The sequence below is a fragment of the Clinocottus analis genome, unplaced genomic scaffold (assembly GCF_023055335.1).
Source record: "Clinocottus analis isolate CAN_PGR_092001 unplaced genomic scaffold, fCliAna1.0.p SCAF_8, whole genome shotgun sequence".
NCBI classification, from domain to species: domain Eukaryota; kingdom Metazoa; phylum Chordata; class Actinopteri; order Perciformes; family Cottidae; genus Clinocottus; species Clinocottus analis.
Window position 1 is genome coordinate 21,709,054 of NW_027176240.1, and position 20,621 is coordinate 21,729,674.

Consider the following 20,621-nt stretch of genomic DNA (forward strand, 5'->3'; position numbering starts at 1 on the left):
AAATGCAAGGTTTGCCTCGGAGGGCTTTACAATCTGTACACCTGGTCAGGAAAAACTCCCCAAATGAAGGATCCTCTACCAGGATGGACAGAACAATAGATGTCATGTGACCAGAATGCACATTACACGAATAAGACTATTCATATGAGTGGTATACACATGGTACACCATCCAGATAGCAGGGCCACCGAGGGTAAAGATGTGTTGTAGGATCTCACATCGTGACCTACGTGTTGCTCTCTTTCCCAGCTGCTGATCACCGGCACGGAGCAGTTCAACCAGAAGCCCAAGAAGGGGATCCAGTTCCTGCAGGAGAAAGGCCTGCTCAGCAGCCCTCTGGACAACAACCAGGTGGCCCAGTGGCTCCGCGAAAACCCCCGACTGGACAAGAAGATGATCGGCGAGTACGTCAGCGATCGCAAGAACATGGAGCTCCTGGACAGCTTTGTGAAGTACGGTGAAACCCCAGGGATTGTTTGATATGGTTTTAGTGTGGGTTCTCTTTGTGTTGATGGAGATTCAGGTTGTGATATCGGGGTTATCTGTTTTTGGCAGCACGTTCGGCTTCCAGGGGCTTCGTATCGACGAGGCCCTGCGGCTCTACCTGGAGGCCTTCAGGCTCCCCGGAGAGGCTCCCGTCATCCAGAGACTCCTGGAAACGTTCACAGACAACTGGCATGTAAGGCGACAACCTCTCAGCACATCTAGACTATTATCAGAGAACGAGGTTCATCGCACAACTTCCCTCAGCTGTGGACGCGAGCTGCAGAACTATTCCATCCGCTCCGTTCAACATTAAAGACATAACTCAAGCTATTTCATCTTGCACATCAGGATTGTGTGACTTGGTGTGTAGATAAAGCCAGTGACAGCTCACAATCACTCCAATTCCTCATTATTAATCCCAATCATAGTGCCACACTTCCTTCTTTTCAACCATATGCAGGGTTAGCTGTTAGCTGTTAGCTGTTAGCGGAGTACACAGTCCACAAATATCAATAAGAGTGACACATTACCAAGTTTAAAAAAAGGACTGTAAAGGCGCTACGTGATTGGCCCTGTGGGTTATGGTGGGAGGATGACACAAGTGTTAGCACAGACACACACATTTACACAATGATGAGTCTTCTCCACTCGGGGAACATTTCCCTTCTGAAAATAGCAGAAGGAGTCATGTGACCTGGAAACTATTTCTGGTTAATGTCCTTTTCCATCCTGTGTTGTGTCCCGTGTTGTGTAGAAGGTGAACGGCTCTCCCTTCGTGACCAACGACGCCGGCTTCGCCCTGGCATACGCCGTCATAATGCTGAACACTGACCAGCACAACCACAACGTCCGCAAGCAGAACATCCCCATGACCATCGAGGTGAGTGAGCTCACACACAGACACACACAGCGTTCTGTGTGTCTCCTGACGACGAGAAATCAGACAAAATGAAATTCCTCTCCATTGTTTTTGTCGCGGCCCCGACGCTCAGAGGCGGTTCTTCCAAAGCCTCGGTTCAAACGTCCTCCAGTCTCAAGACGTGAGAACATGTCTGTGAGTTTGCTTTGGGCTACAAAAGTATGAACTTCTGGTGCGTTCACATAATAATCGCTATTCGAATAACGCTTTTTCGCCTGATTTTCAACTACGTAAACCCAAGTTAGCAGCACATAGCCTCACAAGCTAACCTAAACTGACCCGGTCACGTTCCTGTAGCTACCAGCATATAGCCTCACTAGCTAACCTAAACTGACCCGGTCACGTTCCTGTAGTTAGCAGCACATAGCCTCACTAGCTAACCTAAACTGACCCGGTCACGTTCCTGTAGTTAGCAGCACATAGCCTCACTAGCTAACCTAAACTGACCCGGTCACGTTCCTGTAGTTAGCAGCACATAGCCTCACAAGCTAACCTAAACTGACCCGGTCACGTTCCTGTAGCTACCAGCATATAGCCTCACTAGCTAACCTAAACTGACCCGGTCACGTTCCTGTAGCTAGCAGCACATAGCCTCACTAGCTAACCTAAACTGACCCGGTCACGTTCCTGTAGCTAGCAGCACATAGCCTCACTAGCTAACCTAAACTGACCCGGTCACGTTCCTGTAGCTAGCAGCACATAGCCTCACTAGCTAACCTAAACTGACCCGGTCACGTTCCTGTAGCTAGCAGCACATAGCCTCACTAGCTAACCTAAACTGACCCGGTCACGTTCCTGTAGTTAGCAGCACATAGCCTCACTAGCTAACCTAAACTGACCCGGTCACGTTCCTGTAGCTAGCAGCACATAGCCTCACTAGCTAACCTAAACTGACCCGGTCACGTTCCTGTAGCTAGCAGCACATAGCCTCACTAGCTAACCTAAACTGACCCGGTCACGTTCCTGTAGCTAGCAGCACATAGCCTCACTAGCTAACCTAAACTGACCCGGTCACGTTCCTGTAGTTAGCAGCACATAGCCTCACTAGCTAACCTAAACTGACCCGGTCACGTTCCTGTAGTTAGCAGCACATAGCCTCACTAGCTAACCTAAACTGACCCGGTCACGTTCCTGTAGCTAGCAGCACATAGCCTCACTAGCTAACCTAAACTGACCCGGTCACGTTCCTGTAGCTAGCAGCACATAGCCTCACTAGCTAACCTAAACTGACCCGGTCACGTTCCTGTAAAACAGTGTAGAGAAAGAGAATTTTTCGGAAAAAAGAGAATTTTGCAGAAAAAAAAACATTTTGCAGGAAAAAAAAGACAATTTTTTGCCAACTCTTTTTTGCATCTGTGCATTGACTTTACATGTACGTGCGTTGCGTCCATAGACGTGCGCGCCCTCTCACCGGGCGTGCCCCCGTGTCTGATGGGACATTCCTCTGCTCAGAGAGCCGACAGCTGGAGGCAGCGGTGTTCAGTCTGAGAGGAGGACTCATCCTGAAGGGGGTGGGGGGCTCTGTCTCTCTTCATCTGCTGTCTCTGTTTTCTCTCTTTGATTGACAGCCGGCCGAAGACTAAACAGAGCCTCAGCGGCGGCCTGTGAACACTTTGTGGGTGGGCCACTCTCACTGACCAACAATAGCGAGCGCTCGCCTCTCTCTCCGCTCTCCTTTACGCGGCCACACTTTGTGGAAACTCTTTCCTCCGGCCCGAGTCCGACCTCGCCGTCCAGCTGCCGCCGTGCGGCGTTTTAAATGATCCCGACACATTCCCACAAGGTCAGTCGTGGGTTTGATGAAGAAGGCTCGTTGACCTCCCGGGCTCAGGCGACAGCCAGAGGCTTCACACACAATCGTTTGGAGAGAGAGAGACAATAAAAGTGGCGCCGAGCACCGCGGTTACTTAGCCGCTCGCTATGTGTCGCGCTCACCGCAGCATGTGGGGTTTATTTTAGAGATGGAGTGAGGGGGAGGGGGGACTATGCCCAGCATCACCTTGTGAATCAGATCCTGTTCCAGAGGATCTGACGATGAGAGGACAGGTGAGGTCAGGTGAGGTCAGGTGAGGTCAGGTGAGGTCAGGCCATGAAGCACAGCGCCGCTGCTGCTCCAGCACGACGGGTAGAAACACATCACCCTGTTTATTTCCTCTCCTCCTCACCTGCCGGGGGGGCAACAAACCCGCGAGGCCGAGCCTCGAGGTCGTCCGTCATCGCGGGGCCGCTCCTGTTTATTTACAGGAGGCTCTGGGCTCTAATCCCTGTTTTCCTAGCGCTGCAGCTAAAGCGTATTGAGTAACGCACGGCGAGTGCGCTTCCACACAAAGCCCTTTAATTGCCGGGTTTCTGGACGCTCGGTGGACGGAGCGGCGTGGACGCCGGAGGCTCGGGTGTCGGAGCTAAGCTCCCGTTGAGATGCGCCGACTGACATGCCGATGGTGGAGAAGCGACCCGAGTCCACGCCGGGCGTTTGATTGAAGATGATTCCACAGCGTTCTCTCCCTCTTTCAAACAGCAATTCAAGAAAAATCTGAAGGGCGTGAATGGAAACATCGACTTTGACCAGGACATGTTGGAGGATCTCTACAACGCCATCAAGTAAGCCGCCGTCACACAGCCGCACGCTAACACACACAACCGCACGCTAACACACACAACCGCACGCTGACACACACAACCGCACGCTAACACACACAACCGTACGCTAATACACACAACCGCACGCTAACACACACAGCCGCACGCTAACACACACAACCGCACGCTAACACACGCAACCGCACGCTAACACACACAACCGTACGCTAATACACACAACCGCACGCCAACACACACAACCGCACGCCAACACACACAACCGCACGCTAACACACACAACCGCACGCTAACACACACAGCCGCACGCTAACACACACAACCGCACGCTAACACACACAACCGCACGCTAACACACACAACCGCACGCTAACACACGCAACCGCACGCTAACACACGCAACCGCACGCTAACACACGCAACCGCACGCTAACACACGCAACCGCACGCTAACACACGCAACCGCACGCTAACACACGCAACCGCACGCTAACACACACAACCGCACGCACGCAAACACACACAACCGTACGCTAACACACACAACCGCACGCTAACACACACAACCGCACGCACGCAAACACACACAACCGCACGCTAACACACTCAACTGTACGCTAACACACTCAACCGTACGCTAACACACACAACCGTACGCAAACACACACAACTGTACGCAAACACACACAACCGTACGCACGCAAACACACACAACCGTACGCACGCAAACACACACAACCATACGCGAACACACACAACCGTACGCACGCAAACACACGCAACCGTACGCACGCAAACACACACAACCGTACGCATTAAACACACACAACCGTACGCACGCAAACACACACAACCGTACGCACGCAAACACACACAACCATACGCGAACACACACAACCGTACGCACGCAAACACACACAACCGTACGCACGCAAACACACACAACCATACGCACACAACCGTACGCATTAAACACACACAACCGTACGCATTAAACACACACAACCGTACGCATTAAACACACACAACCGTACGCATGCAACACACACAACCGTACGCATGCAACACACACAACCGTACGCATGCAACACACACAACCGAACACACACAGCTTGTAAACGTGCGTGAGCCGAGCCGTTTGTCCCGCGCAGGAACGAGGAGATCGTGATGCCCGACGAGCAGTCCGGCCTGGTGAAGGATAACTACGTGTGGAGCGTGCTGCTGCACCGCGGCGCCACGCCCGAGGGCGTTTTCCTCCACCTGCCGCCCGGCAGCTACGACCACGACCTGTTCACCATGAGCTGGGGGCCCACCATCGCCGCCCTGTCCTACGTGTTCGACAAGAGCCTGGACGACGTCATCCTGCAGAAGGCCATCACCGGCTTCAGGTACGCGGGAGGGAGGGAGAGGGAGGGAGAGAGGGAAGGAGAGAAGGAGAGGGAGAGAGAGAGGGAGGGAGAGAGAGAGGGAGGGAGAGAGAGAGGAAGGGAGAGAGAGAGGGAGAGGGAGGGAGAGAGAGAGGGAGGGAGAGAGAGAGAGAGAGAGAGAGAGAGAGAGGGAGAGGGAGGGAGAGAGAGACCGAAGGAGAGAGAGAGGGAGGGAGAGAGGGAAGGAGAGAGAGAGAGGGAAGGAGAGAGAGGGAGGGAGAGAGGGAGAGAGAGACAAAGAGAGCCCTGAGAGAGGTCCTGGAGTTTTAAAATGGTTGTTTCCAGGCCTGGAAAAGTCCCCAAAGTTGTGTAAATGTGTTATATTCATGTGTTCATGACGTTCATGTACGCTGATTTGAAATAATGAATCTGCTTTTAAAAGAAAGAGGCTCAAAATATAAGCAGGCATACACTAAAAGTCATGGAAATTTGGTTAAAAGTCATGGAAATATGGTTGACAATTATGGAAATATGGTTAAAACTCATGAAAATTTGGTTTATGCTGTGGAAATTTGGGAAAAAGTTATGGAAATATGGTTAAAAGTCATGATAATTTGGTTAAAAATCATGGAAATTTGGTTAAAAGTTATGGAAATTTGGTTAAAAGTCATGATAATTTGGTTAAAAATCATGGAAATTTGGGAAAATTTTGGAAATTTGGTTAAAAGTCATGGAAAAATCTGGAAATTGTGTTAAAAGTCATGGTGACCCATTGGTCAGAGTGTGTGTATGAAGCAACAAGTCATGGTGTGTTTGAGTTGTGTGTTTTACGCTGGTTTCTGGTGTGTGTCTCTTTGCAGGAAGTGCGCCATGATAGCAGCTCACTACGGCTTCAGTGACGTCTTTGACAACTTGATCATCTCACTCTGCAAGTTCACCACCCTGAGCAGTGAGGTGAGTGTGTGTGTGTGTGACACCCTGAGCAGTGAGGTGAGTGTGTGTGACACCCTGAGCAGTGAGGTGAGTGTGTGTGACACCCTGAGCAGTGAGGTGAGTGTGTGTGACACCCTGAGCAGTGAGGTGAGTGTGTGTGAGACACTGAGCAGTGAGGTGAGTGTGTGGAGTGTGTGTCTAAATGTGAATGTTACATAATTTTAAAATAGGAATGAATGTGTAAAATGTTATCAAATGTTTGTAATGAAGAACCAGTTCCTCTATGATGTATTTAACATAATGAAAGTACCTGTGTGTGTGTGTGTGTGTGTGTGTGTGTGTGTGTGTGTGTGTGTGTGTGTGTGCAGTCTGTAGAAAACCTCCCCACGGTGTTCGGCAGCAACAGTAAAGCTCAGACGGCGGCCAAGACGGTGTTCGACCTCGCCCACCGGCACGGGGACATCCTGCGTGAGGGCTGGAAGAACATCATGGACGCCATGCTGCAGCTGTTCAGGGCCGAGCTGCTGCCCAAAGCCATGGTGGAGGTCAGCTTCGCCCTCTGAGTGATAACACACACACCCAGGCTGCATCCTCCAGGCTGCGTCCTCCAGGCTGCATCCTGCGGGCTGCGTCCTCCGGGCTGCGTCCTGCGGGCTGCATCCTCCAGGCTGCATCGTAAAGGCTGCGTCCTCCGGGCTGCGTCCTCCGGGCTGCGTCCTGCGGGCTGCGTCCTGCGGGCTGCGTCCTGCGGGCTGCGTCCTGCGGGCTGCATCCTCCAGGCTGCATCGTAAAGGCTGCATCGTAAAGGCTGCATCCTCCAGGCTGCATCGTAAAGGCTGCATCCTCCGGGCTGCATCCTCCAGGCTGCGTCCTGCAGGCTGCGTCCTGCAGGCTGCGTCCTCCAGGCTGCATCCTCCATGCTGCATCCTCCAGGCTGCATCGTAAAGGCTGCATCCTGCAGGCTGCATCCTCCGGGCTGCGTCCTCCGGGCTGCATCCTGCAGGCTGCATCCTCCAGGCTGCGTCCTCCAGGCTGCGTCCTCCAGGCTGCGTCCTCCAGGCTGCGTCCTCCAGGCTGCATCCTCCAGGCTGCATCCTCCAGGCTGCATCCTGCAGGCTGCATCCTCCAGGCTGCATCCTGCAGGCTGCATCCTCCAGGCTGCATCCTCCAGGCTGCATCCTGCAGGCTGCATCCTCCAGGCTGCATCCTCCAGGCTGCATCCCCCAGGCTGCATCCTGCAGGCTGCGCTGCCCCCTGCTGGCCGCCGCGCTAACTCTGTGCTTGTCGCCTCAGGTGGAGGACTTTGTGGAGCCCAACGGGAAGATTTCTCTTCAGAGGGAGGAAACGCCATCTAACCGGTACGAGCACCTCTCACCTGTTCATGTGTTCACATAGGAAGGTTTCACTGCGTCATCTCCAGACGTACACTACCGTCAAAGAAAAGCAGTGTTTTTTTCAATGAACATAACATGAAATGAATCAAATACCCTCTCTACACTGTTAATGATGTAAAAATTTCTTAATGAAATATCTACATCGTGTATAGAGGCCCATTTCCAGCAGCTATCAGTGTTCTGATGGTACATTGTGTTTGATCATCACCTTAGAAGACTAATGGAGGATAGAAAACCCTTGAAAACCCTAAAGGAAACACTTAAAAACCCCTTAAAACCATTGAAAACTCTTAAAGCTATAAAACTGTTCTTCCTTTGAGCTGGTTGAGGATCTGGAGCTTCACATTTGTGGGTTCATGAAACTCTCAAAATGTCCAGAAAGAGAGAACTTCCATGTGAAACTCTCCAGTCTGTTCTGCTTCTTGGACGTGAAGGATGTTCCATAAAGTGAGCGCTGGTCCATGACATGGCGGCTAGTTCATGCTAAAAGCTAATTGTCTCCTCCGGCGCCAGCGGCGAGTCGGCCGTGTTGAGCTTCGTGAACTGGCTGACGCTGAGCGGAGCCGAGCAGTCCGGACTCAGAGGACCGTCCACGGAGAACCAGGAGGCCAAGCAGGCGGCCGTCCTCTGCATCAAGGTACGACTCAGGGGACGCCGACGGGTAACACAACACCGACGGGTAACACACAGTGTGACACAACGTGCACAACTCTACGATAGCCTGGATCCTTCATGTAGAGGGTGAGAAGACGACGACACAATGAAAGTGTCGAGGTGGAGCAACAACAGACTCAAACAGACAAACAACACATTACAAGAACAAACACCAGAAAATGCCGCATGAAACAAGACAACAAGACACGTAGAAAGATGTTGAATTTAAAACCACAACTGAAGGTGTTCATCTCTTCTTCATCGTCCTGGATCTGAACCAGAGAGCCTCTGTGTTGTCTTAAATATGAACTACACACAACATGACGAGTGGAAGTCTTCATTCTTGGTGGTTGAAATGGACGTAGCGTAGCATTTAGCATGTGTTCGTCTCAGTCTGTCCAACAGTTCTCAAACCAGAAACACCTTTTAACTGACTGGAAAGACATTGTGTGTCTCTGAGAGAGACAGACGAGGACTGCATTACTTGCACTTTGACATCACCCTTCAGGGAGGTTGCTCTGCCTACGGTTGCGTCCACATTGCTCATATTGCTGCGTCTCCTTCCAGCAATGTGACCCGGAGAAGCTGATCACGGAGAGTAAGTTCCTCCAGCTGGAGTCTCTGCAGGACCTCATGAAGGTGTGTACCAGTTCACTTCTCTCCCTGTGCATGGAGCCCTTTGCCTCGCCGTGTGCTTCTCTTAGCTCAGGCTCGTTTAGTGAGTCCTAAAGACATCCAGAGTCTTCCTCCCAGGCTCTGATATCCGTCACCCCCGACGAAGAGACCTACGATGAAGAGGACGCCGCCTTCTGCCTGGAGATGCTGCTGCGCATCATCCTGGAGAACCGGTAGGAAAGAGCGCTCTGTGGACCGTCCACTGCACCGCCGGTGATGTCTGAGGCACTGAACATCTGTGTGTGTGTGTGTGTGTGTGTGTGTGTGTGTGTGTGTAGGGACCGCGTGTCGTGTGTGTGGCAGACGGTGAGGGACCACCTCTACCACCTCTGCGTCCACCCCAACGAGAGCTGCTTCCTGGTGGAGAGGGCCGTGGTGGGACTACTGCGGCTCGCCATCCGCCTGCTGCGCCGAGAAGACATCAGCTCTCAGGTACACACACACACACACACACACACACACACACACACACACACACGGCAGGCTTTATTTCTTCCTGTTCGTGTGGTATGAACAGCGGGGAATTCAAAAGAAAATGGCTTCCCTCCGACGAGGCGCTAATGTTAGCGCTATTTAAATACGAATTCTAGATGGAAACGCGACTTTGCTGCTTAGAAGACACTTCAACTGACTCCTGCTGCCCAAAGTACAACTGAAAGCTCTCGTCTTTGAGACACAAATCACAGACTAGATGGTTGTGTTCGCCGTGCTCTTTCATTTTTTTGTCACCCAGTAGCGCTCGCAGACCCGCTCACAGTTTTTGTTGAGGCTTTTTCGAAGCGGCTGCTTTTTAAAAGTTGTGTCTGGTGTCACCGACCCATCATGCTGCTGCCCTCTGAATACAATCACACACACACACACACACACACACACACACACACACACACACACACACACACACACACACATACATACACACACACACATACATACACACACACTATTAGCTGTTAAACTCAACCCCACATAAACGTTCCTGAAGCACCGACACGCGGCCGGTGGTGCCGGTGGTGACACAACAACGCGTCAGAGAGACCCGACCGGACCCTGGAGGCGGGGTCGTCTCCGGGGTCGTCTCCGGGGTCGTCTCCGGGGTCGGGCAGCTGAGGTTACATCCAGTCACGGTCACGTTGCGGCGCCGGTGACCTGCTCTGCCGCGCCGCGGGGCTTTTCGGGGCTCTTTGCACCTGGATCGCTCCGGGCGATCCAGGTGTTGATGTTCGGTGTCCGGCCTCTTGTCCCAAATAGAGCTCTGTGTGAGCAAAAGCCTGCGTGAGATGATGCCGATAAGCAGGTAATCCAGTGCTGACCTGACCTCCTACCGGCAGGTGACCTACATCTGGAGCCGTCTACTCTGCAGCCGGCTCGCATCTCACATCTTAATGCTGTGTTTCAATGTAGAAGTAATATCTGTCGAGGAGAAAGCGTACGAGATGTTTGGAGCTCTTCTCCAGGCCTGATCTCCTCCCTCCTCGTTCCCCCCCGCAGGTCCTCCTCTCGCTGCGCCTCCTGCTGATGATGAAGCCTCCCGTGTTGTCGCGGGTCAGCAGGGAGGTGGCCTTCGGCCTCCACGAGCTGCTGAAGACCAACGCGGCCAACATCCACAGCACCAACGACTGGTTCACGCTCTTCTCCCTGCTGGAGTGCATCGGGGCCGGGGTGAAGCCGCCCGCCTCCTTCCAGCTCTCCTCCACCTCCACCGACACCGAGACAGGTGACCTATCCCTCTGTTAGCTCGTCCTGATGGACAGGTGGTACCTTCATGTAGCTCCTCCATCAGTGTGAATGTTAGTCCTGATGGACAGGTGGTACCTTCATGTAGCTCCTCCATCAGTGTGAATGTTAGTCCTGATGGACAGGTGGTACCTTCATGTAGCTCCTCCATCAGTGTGAATGTTAGTCCTGATGGACAGGTGGTACCTTCATGTAGCTCCTCCATCAGTGTGAATGTTAGTCCTGATGGACAGGTGGTACCTTCATGTAGCTCCTCCATCAGTGTGAATGTTAGTCCTGATGGACAGGTGGTACCTTCATGTAGCTCCTCCATCAGTGTGAATGTTAGTCCTGATGGACAGGTGGTACCTTCATGTAGCTCCTCCATCAGTGTGAATGTTAGTCCTGATGGACAGGTGGTGTGTGTATATATAAGTGTGTACTTTGTGTGTCCAGGAGCGCTGTCAGACAGCGAGCTGCCGTCTCATCACGTCAGCGAGGTGAGTCTGGACCGAGGCTACACGTCCGACTCGGGGATCTACACCGAGCACAGCAAGACCAGGATGCCTCGCTCCACCACGGATGTGGATGCAGCAAGCAGCGGCTGGCTCGTGGTCAGCACACACACACACACACACACACTTCCATGATTGTACATGCACAGTCCAACCTTCAAAATAAATGTCTTTCGCGTCGTCGTTTGATGAAGCTGATGCATGTTGGTGCGTCTGTGTCTCCTCCAGGTCGGTAAAGACGACCTTGAGATGAGCAAGAGCCCTCCGGTGATGAACTCCAAGGCTCAGCTGAACCACCCGCTGGTGAACCAGTACAGCCTGACGCTGGGCCAGGACCTGGGCCAGCACGACACCAAGTCCCTCATCAAGTGCGTGGAGACGCTGTCGTTCATCGTCCGCGACGCCGCCCACGTCACGCCGGACAACTTTGAGCTGTGCGTCCGGGCCATCCGAGTGTTCGTGGAGGCCAGCCTCAACGGAGGTGAGGCGCTGACACGCGTGACGAGCTTCACGGGAGCGCTGCCGAGTGCCTGAACAGGATGACGTGACGACACAATTCCTCGCCGGCAGGATGAAAGTTCATTCGTTGTTTAAGAAGCGGCCTCATTCACATGAAACTTGATTATCTGAAACTTAACATTTAAAGGTATTCATGGTGATTCTTCCCAGCTGAGGTCCGACCCTTCGGCACACATGTCCGGGTGGGAAATGTCAATTGTGGCAGTAAGCTCCGCCTACTTAGATTTTCCGCCATTTTGAATTTTGTGAAAAAAAAACACTTAATTTCCAAATCCTCCTAAACGCTGGGTCCGATTCTCACGAAACTTTCTGTGGATCATTATTGGTTCAATGTGATCAAACTTACTTTCAACTTTGTTGATATCTGATTGTGTTCAGAAGATATGAACCAATAACCTCGTAGGGGCCTGACTCAATACGTCCATACATATAACTTTTAAATCACTTGTCCGATCCTCACAAAAGTTGCAGCATATGTCAACATCGTGTCCCTTAACATACCCATTTTAATGATATTTAAACAGTAGGGGGCGCTGCAGTGAATCACTCAATGAGGGGGCATTTTCCTTGTTTTCAGGCGTTATACTCTAACCAATTCCTCTTAGAGATTAAATACGATTGATTTCACATTCGGGGAATATGATGTTGAGACCTTATTCTTATTGTTTTGACGTGTGTCACTTCTGAATGTGAGTCATGGCTCACTGTGTGCGTCCTTCATGGACAACAGTGTGAGAGACTGTTTAAACTTTACTGAATGAAGGGTCTGACTCCAGTCGGCCTGCAGCTAACAACCCGCCCTGCATTCCTCTTCCTCTCTGCACTTTGACCTCCAAAACCTCTTCCCTCCCCTTTTTTTTCCATTCGTCCCCCTCCTCCCCCGCTGTGTGTGTAATCTACACAACGACAGGGGTTAAGCCTGAGAAATGGCGGCGGTTCCCTGGTGCTTTGGCGTCGCTGACGGGCTGTTCGCTCCCCGCTCCGCCGGCGCTTCGGGCCGTTGGATTCGTGCCGTCAACGGCTTTACGCGGACGAAACCAAAGCGACGGGTCGATCAAAGCGCGGGGCGGAGCCTCGGCCGCTGAGCTCTTTGAGATACGAATAGAAAGTGCAAAACCCCGCGTTCGTGGTCTGACTTCAGTCCGTTTTGTTGAAGGTGGTTTCAACGTTTTGGGAACGGCCCAGAGCTCTGTGGTCGCTGTGAGGATCAGCCGGCGTGGCGGTGATGAGTTCATGACCAACTCTGTTGGCCCCACCACAAAGCAGAGGGGGGCGGGGCCAACGGCGGCCAGGGAAGACGGGGTGCAGCGAACACAGACCTGAACACCTGGAGGGGTTTTATTCAAATTTAGCACAAACATCTTCTTATTATGACAACTTTGCACACATCTAATAGCACACGCTGATGACACGGACGCAGTGACTTGACAACCACAAAGCTTTAATTCCAATTTTTCCCGTTTCTAATGAATTTGCTTCCTGCAGGTTACCGCAACCACGACAAGAAGAAGAGCCACAAGTACTACGACTCCAAGTCCCGCATGAAAAAGAAGGCGGGAGGGCGGGACAAGGAGGGAGGGGGCGGGGCCAGGCGAGGCGGCAGCCGGGCGTCCAATCAGCGCCCGCCGCGCTCCCACAGCGACGACGAGGAGGACGAGGCCGTGCCGGCCAGCTACCACACGGTGTCATTACAGGTTAGTCAGGACGTAAGTACCACGGCGGTCTTTCCCTTCTACCTCCTTCTGATTCCACCCACACCTTCAGCGTAGGCAGCGTTTCAGTCCAAGCAGCACTAAGCCCCTCCCCCTGCACTAAGACACGCCCCTCTGCACTAAGCCCCTCCTGCTGCAGTAAGCCCCTCCCCCTGTCCTAAGCCCCTTTCCTTGCACTAAGACACGCCCCCCTGTACTAAGCCCCTCTTGCTGCACTAAGCCCCTCCCCCTGCACTAAGACACGCCCCTCTGTACTAAGCCCCTCTTGCTGCACTAAGCCCCTCCCCCTGCACTAAGACACGCCCCTCCTGCTGCAGTAAGCCCCTCCCCCTGTACTAAGCCCCTTTCCTTGCACTAAGACACACCCCCCTGTACTAAGCCCCACTTGCTGCACTAAGCCCCTCCCCCTGCTCGCAAAACCCCTTCTTGCAGTCCTCCCCCTGCACTAAGCCCCTCCCCCTGCTCTCAGACCCTCTCTTGCACTAAGTCCCTCCCCCTGCACTAAGCCCCTCCCCCTGACTATCAATTTGATAGTCATTGATTTGAAGGTTACAGCCTTTAATATACAGTTTTGATACTGACTTCATGTGTTTGAATTAAGTTAAGTTATTTCAGTGTATTACCTACACCTGACATTCACTACGAGCTCTACTTCCTGTCTACACGGCACCAGCATGCCCAGTGGACGGCGTGATATTCGTGTTAATATGAACGTAAAACACTTCACAAAAGAAGCTGAAACACTCGTTTTAGTTTTAAACCCCAGCTGTAAGCGTAGCGGATGAAGCTCAGGCTTCTTCTACATGCGTCCTGCTCTCGTTAACATCGGTGTTGTGTGTGCAGCTGCTGGACCTCATGCACACTCTGCACACGCGGGCCGCCAACATCTACAGCTCCTGGGCAGAGGAGCAGCGCCACCTGGAGGCTGCAGGGAGGAAGATCGAGGCCGATTCCCAGACTCTGTGGACCAGCTGCTGGTGCCCACTGCTGCAGGGTGGGTCCCAGTGTGCAGGAGGACGGGAATAAAATGACCAAAAACACCACAAACCTAATCATAATCTATCATTAATAATAACATAACTAGTACTACAGTTCAGTACAGATTTCTACTGAAGGCCTTGACATTGTGCCTTTGAAATGACGATAAAAACATTTTAGAATATGCAGAAAGCATCTTGATGAACTGCATTCTAGTGGTTAAAAGCACACAAATCACCATACATGTGCACCATACATGTGCACCATACATGTGCACACTATGCGTGTGTGGTTCTGAGAGGACCAGCAGGGCTCGTGCAGGTGGAGACTGGGCTCATGTGTGTCGCGTTGTGGCTGCAGGCATCGCGTGGCTGTGCTGTGACGCCAGGCGTCAGGTCCGGATGCAGGCGCTCACCTACCTGCAGAGGGCGCTGCTGGTGCACGACCTGCAGACACTGGATGCTGCCGAGTGGGAGTCCTGCTTCAACAAGGTGAGAGGAGCTACCTGCTCTCCTGGTGAACACACACACAACCCTTTACCTGCAGGCCCTGTCCTCACTGTGTGTGTGTGTGTGTGTGTGTGTGTGTGTGTGTGTGTAGGTGCTTTTCCCCCTGCTGACTAAGCTGCTCGACAACATAAGCCCAGCAGATGTGGGCGGTATGGAGGAGACCAGAATGAGAGCCTGCACCCTGCTGTCTAAGGTTTGAACACTACACACTACACTGCAGTACACAGTACACACTACAGTAAACAGTACAGTACACACTACATCAGCTGTCTCACACATCCACAGACACATGGATGGGTTTAGCTCGTTAGCTCAAGTTAGCTTTTCTAAATACCGTCGTCTTGCAGCTCCGCGCTGTTTTTGTGCTGAACATTTGTTGTATTAAAATAACACAATGATTTCCATTTCAGCATGAGGGAATAGAGGAGAAATACACAAACATGTACAAATATATGCTAAAGTACTCACAAGAAAATGTTCATGCTTAACATGATGATGTCACATCAACTTATACAATATGAATATGTAACATTGTGTAACACTACTAATACAATATCCTGTTGTAGTGGTACTAACTATATTATAATAATATTTATAATAATGTGAGTGTGTGGGAACCAACACGTGATTAGTTTATTGTTTCAGTGTTAAAGGCATCTTGTGTTTCACCATGAGGCAACAAAGGAAACAGACCATCCTCAAAGATGGAAGCAAGAGTGTGCTCGTGACCCGTGTGTGTCCCGTGTGTGACCCGTGTGCTCGTGTCCCGTGTGTGTCCCGTGTGTGACCCGTGTGCTCGTGTCCCTCCAGGTCTTCCTGCAGCATCTGTCTCCTCTGCTCTCCTTGCCGACCTTTGCCGCCCTCTGGGTCACCATCCTGGACTTCATGGACAAGTACATGCACGCCGGGTCCAGCGACTTACTGGTGAGGCACTAACACACGGCGCGGTGAGGCGGTGGAGGAAGCTCCTCCTCCTTTAATGGAGGAAGCTCCTCCTCCTTTAAAGGAAGAAGCTCCTCCTCCTTTAAAGGAGGAAGCTCCTCCTCCTTTAAAGGAGGAAGCTCCTCCTCCTTTAATGGAGGAAGCTTCTCCTCCTTTAAAGGAGGAAGCTCCTCCTCCTTTAATGGAGGAAGCTCCTCCTCCTTTAATGGAGGAAGCTTCTCCTCCTTTAAAGGAGGAAGCTCCTCCTCCTTTAATGGAGGAAGCTCCTCCTCCTTTACAGGAGGAAGCTCCTCCTCCTTTACAGGAGGAAGCTCCTCCTCCTTTACAGGAGGAAACTCCTCCTCCTTTACAGGAGGAAGCTCCTCCTCCTTTAAAGGCTGCAGCACTCAGAGCTTCCACCACCTGGCTCTACTTTTAAAGTCTCATGGTCCTGCAGTACATTGTCTCGAGCCATGAACGTAAATACATGGACTGATTCTCATGATATCTGACGTCTGTACACGCGTCAAGTGCGACTTTAAACCCGGGCTTCTAGTTTATAATCCACAGTTGGATATATTCGTTATTTTTTTGCACAGGTGGAACTTTATTTGCATCGTTCCAACTACGTGACAGCACATTTTATTAGTTTCTGTCTGATGGAGCGATCCAGTTTGCACTTTCCTTTATTCTAATATTTGAAAAAGCACGACCGGAGGAATCAGAAAAAGTTATTTAAATAAAAATTACTACTTTGTTGGTCCGGTGGGCCGTGAGAAACAAAGTTTGAGAACCTTTTAAACCATGAAATATGTGAAATGTTGCTTCAACAAAATGAAACGTAACATTTGATCGATTTAGAAAAACATGTTTATTGCATCAAAACTGTCACGAGAGGAAGGGAAACAGCAATGTGAAGAACAAGGAGTGTGTATTAAATGGTGTGCGTCTGCAGCTGGAGGCCATCCCCGAGTCCCTGAAGAACATGCTGCTGGTGATGGACACAGCCGGCATCTTCCACAGCGCCGACTCCCGGACCGGCTACTCCAACCTGTGGGAGATCACCTGGGAGCGCATCGTGTGCTTCCTGCCTCACCTGCGGGAGGAGCTCTTCAAGCAGACCATCATACCCGGTACTGTGACCCGCTCCGCTGCAGGTGCATGCTGGGTAGTGCCGGGAGCTTGACAGTGTGTCGTCTTTGTTCGTAGATCCGGTGCCAAGTCCTCCGGCGACGCCCTCGGCCGGCCGGCCCTCGTCCCCGCCGGTGTCTCAGCCGCCGTCCCCGGTGCCGGTGACCCCCGCAGAGACCCGGACCTCCAGCCGGCCGGCGTCCCCTCTGGAGCCCCAGCCGGGTAAGATGACACCAGGGCCTAATGGTGACCCTTTAGGGCCTGACGGTGACCCTGTGGGGCCCCACGGTGACCCTGTGGGGCCTCACGGTGACCCTGTGGGGCCTCACAGTGACCCTGTGGGCCTCACAGTGACCCTGTGGGGCCTCACGGTGACCCTTTAGTGCCTAAAGGTGACCCTGTGGGGCCTCACGGTGACACTGTGGGGCCTCACGGTGACCCTTTAGTGCCTAAAGGTGACCCTGTGGGGCCTCGCAGTGACTCTTCAGGACCTAACGGTGACCCTTTAGTGCCTAAAGGTGACCCTGTGGGGCCTGACGGTGACCCTGTGGGGCCTGACGGTGACCCTGTGGGGCCTGACGGTGACCCTGTGGGGCCTCACGGTGACTCTTTAGGACCTCACGGTGACCCTGTGGGCCTCACGGTGACCCTGTGGGGCCTCACGGTGACCCTTTAGTGCCTAAAGGTGACCCTGTGGGGCCTCGCAGTGACTCTTCAGGACCTCACGGTGACCCTGTAGGACCTAACGGTGACCCTTTAGTGCCTAAAGGTGACCCTGTGGGGCCTGATGGTGACCCTGTGGGGCCTGATGGTGACCCTGTGGGGCCTCACGGTGACCCTGTGGGGCCTCACGGTGACTCTTCAGGACCTCACGGTGACCCTTTAGGACCCAGCGTCGTGGAGCCCTCCCTCATCTGACTCCTGCTTCCTGCTCTGTGTGTTCTAGGGTCGGACCGCTCGTCTCCGGTGCCGCCCTCCGTCCCCGCCGTGCCGCTGACGACGCCCCCCGCCCTGTCCCCCTCGCCCTTGAGCCACTCCCCCTCGCCTTTAAGCCACGCCCCCTTCATCCTGCAGCCCCTCGCCTCCCCCCTGCAGGTGGGGGTCCCGCCCATGTCCCTGCCAATCATTCTGAACCCCGCCCTCATAGAGGCCACGTCGCCCGTGCCGCTGCTTCCCGGGCCCGGGCCCACGAGCCCGTCTGGCGAGGTCAAGTAAGAGAGCCCCCCCACCCCCCTAACACGCACACACACACACACACACACACACCCTCAAACCACTGGATCCCACAGACTCCTGCTGCTGCACATCGTTCTCTTTATGCCATCAGAGCCAATCACACCATGAAAAGGGTTTAAAGTACAGACTGAAGGAGGTTCAGTGTTTCCTGGAGAGGAGGACCACCTGCAGCTCAGAGTCCATGTCGTCCACCCGCTGAGCGTCTTTCAGAGTCCATGCATCATTTATATGTCACACCGACACATTAAAACACAGATTGTGCTCCTGGTTTCTGCATCACAGTCGTCTTCTCACCTCATGAGAAGACCCGAAGCTAACCGCTAGTTAGCGTCGTTTGGGGGTCTCATGACCTCTGGAGGCTTCGGCGCTGGTTTCACGTGTTTAGAGGATCCGTGATGACGAGTAGCGGCGTGATTTAAATGAACACAGTTTAGTCCAGAGCGCGCGCCGCCCCTCCCCCACTGGTCTGACCTCATGGCTTCGTTCCACCTGGAGGTTTCAGTCCGTGAGGAAGAGGAAGAGGAGGAGGAGCTGCGTGTCGAGTAGATCAGAGTTTTTCACACCAGCGTAACTGAAAACTGTTCAGAAAACAGCTATTTATTTATGTGAGCGGTAAAGACAGACACAGTGCTCTGGTCTGAGTTCCTCTCTCCGCCACCAGGGGGCGGTGTGCTGCTGATTGGAGCTGAGCCGCTGGTCCCAGTGGTCTTTACTGGTTTGAGATGCATCTCCCAGTCCATGAAGGAGCTGCATGTTTCTGCAGGATCCCTTAAGGGCCGTCATGTGACATCACGCTCTTCATGGAAGCTCCACCCCCTTCTGGTTCGATGTCATCACTACTGAATATCTGATGACGTCATAGCATTGAAATAGTGTCACTTTGAAAATCAGCCATCAGTTTAAAATGTCCGGACTGTAAATACTGAAGAATATGAAGTGCAGAGTGTCAGAGTTAACTCATTCAGAAAGACGATTAGAGGAATTATAATTATTTTGAACAGACTGTTGCGTGGAGGCGTGGCCTGCTGAGCGCTGCGTTGTGTGTAACGTCGTTTGGTAACAATGGAAACGCGTGTGCTCGTTAGCATGTGAGTTCAGGGTTTCCCCTGATGCATGAACCCGATGACGCCATGAACCCGATGACGCCATGAACCCGATGACGTCATGAACCCGATGACGCCATGAACCCGATGACGTCATGAACCCGACGCATCGTACACGTGGGAGGGACTAAAACCCTTCTCATGACATCACTTGTGATTGTCAGATTGTTTTGACCTGAATCGTGAAAGATTAACACATGAACCTGATGACATCATGAACCTCATGACATCATGAACCTCATGGCCTGACACCATGAACCTGATGACATCATGAACATGACATCATGAACCTGATGTCATGACATCATGGACCTGATGAAATCATGAACTTAATGACATCATGAACCTCATGACATCATAAACTTAATGGCATCATGAACATGACATCATCAACCTCATGACATCATGAACCTGAGGTCATGACATCATGAACTTAATGACATGAACCTGAGGTCATGACATCATGAACCTGAGGTCATGACATCATGAACCTGATGACATCATGAACCTCAGACATTATGAACTTCATGACATCATGAACCTGAGGTCATGACATCATCAACCTCATGACATCGTGAACATGACATCATCAGCCTCATGACGTCATGAACCTCATGACGTCATGAACCTGAGGTCCATCAGCTGTTGCTCCCCTGAAGCTCCGCCTCCTCCAGTGGGTTCAGCCCACAGGAACCTCGTGTGTGTCGTTGGCTCGAGTCCCTTAGAGAGCGGCTGCTCGTGCCTTTTGTTCGATGACATCACACCACGAGACCAAGTCACGGCTTTAATGCCAAACCTGTGGCGTAGAGGGAGCTGTGGTTGTGCTCCGCTTGGCCCTGGGGTCCTCTGTGACGTGAACGTTATTTATTGATTGAGAAGGAGAAAGACTCCACACAGCTGGTCGGGCGACGCCAGACACAGTGTGTGTGTGTGTGTGTGTGTGTGTGTGTTGTGCGGGACTCTTATCAGGTGCCGAGTCTCGCTGGGACAGGAAGTGACATGAATATAATGTGTATATAGAAATGAAAGTAATGTACTTTTTACTATGTAATAAATATAATGTAAAGAAAGAGCTCAGTCTGCTGTTTGTGTTGTTTTTTTAACCGCAACGGACTTCCTGTGGACGTGGAGCTCCTGGACCGGCCGAGTGGAGGCGGAGCTTCACGGCTCGTGGAAACAAGAGGCTCTCTGGTGTAAAACATCTGAGGTTTTTATTTCAAAGCAGAATGAGAACCACAGTTTTTTAGTAAACTAAGTA

At 52.3% G+C, this 20,621-nt stretch overlaps 1 protein-coding gene across 9 annotated transcripts in view; it reads left to right on the top strand.

Moving 5' to 3' along the window:
• The window catches only part of gbf1 (golgi brefeldin A resistant guanine nucleotide exchange factor 1), a 69,322-nt gene extending 48,886 nt beyond the window's left edge, over positions 1–20,436 (top strand). For 7 of the 9 annotated variants that reach the window (XM_068567503.1, XM_068567505.1, XM_068567506.1 and 4 more), the window contains 23 exons: positions 250–452; positions 556–679; positions 1,241–1,366; positions 3,924–4,006; positions 5,155–5,391; positions 6,231–6,324; positions 6,672–6,848; positions 7,597–7,661; positions 8,211–8,334; positions 8,919–8,990; positions 9,105–9,199; positions 9,305–9,458; positions 10,515–10,740; positions 11,196–11,353; positions 11,483–11,735; positions 13,259–13,479; positions 14,329–14,479; positions 14,824–14,954; positions 15,064–15,165; positions 15,783–15,896; positions 16,849–17,026; positions 17,103–17,246; positions 17,971–20,436. In XM_068567503.1, coding sequence (XP_068423604.1) covers positions 250–452; positions 556–679; positions 1,241–1,366; positions 3,924–4,006; positions 5,155–5,391; positions 6,231–6,324; positions 6,672–6,848; positions 7,597–7,661; positions 8,211–8,334; positions 8,919–8,990; positions 9,105–9,199; positions 9,305–9,458; positions 10,515–10,740; positions 11,196–11,353; positions 11,483–11,735; positions 13,259–13,479; positions 14,329–14,479; positions 14,824–14,954; positions 15,064–15,165; positions 15,783–15,896; positions 16,849–17,026; positions 17,103–17,246; positions 17,971–18,239 — 3,501 coding nt within the window. In that variant the 3' untranslated portion in view covers positions 18,240–20,436. The remainder of the gene's footprint in view (positions 1–249; positions 453–555; positions 680–1,240; positions 1,367–3,923; positions 4,007–5,154; positions 5,392–6,230; positions 6,325–6,671; positions 6,849–7,596; positions 7,662–8,210; positions 8,335–8,918; positions 8,991–9,104; positions 9,200–9,304; positions 9,459–10,514; positions 10,741–11,195; positions 11,354–11,482; positions 11,736–13,258; positions 13,480–14,328; positions 14,480–14,823; positions 14,955–15,063; positions 15,166–15,782; positions 15,897–16,848; positions 17,027–17,102; positions 17,247–17,970) is intronic. The other 2 variants (XM_068567504.1, XM_068567510.1) reach the window with 1 other exon arrangement.
• The last annotated feature ends 185 nt before the right edge of the window (positions 20,437–20,621 follow it).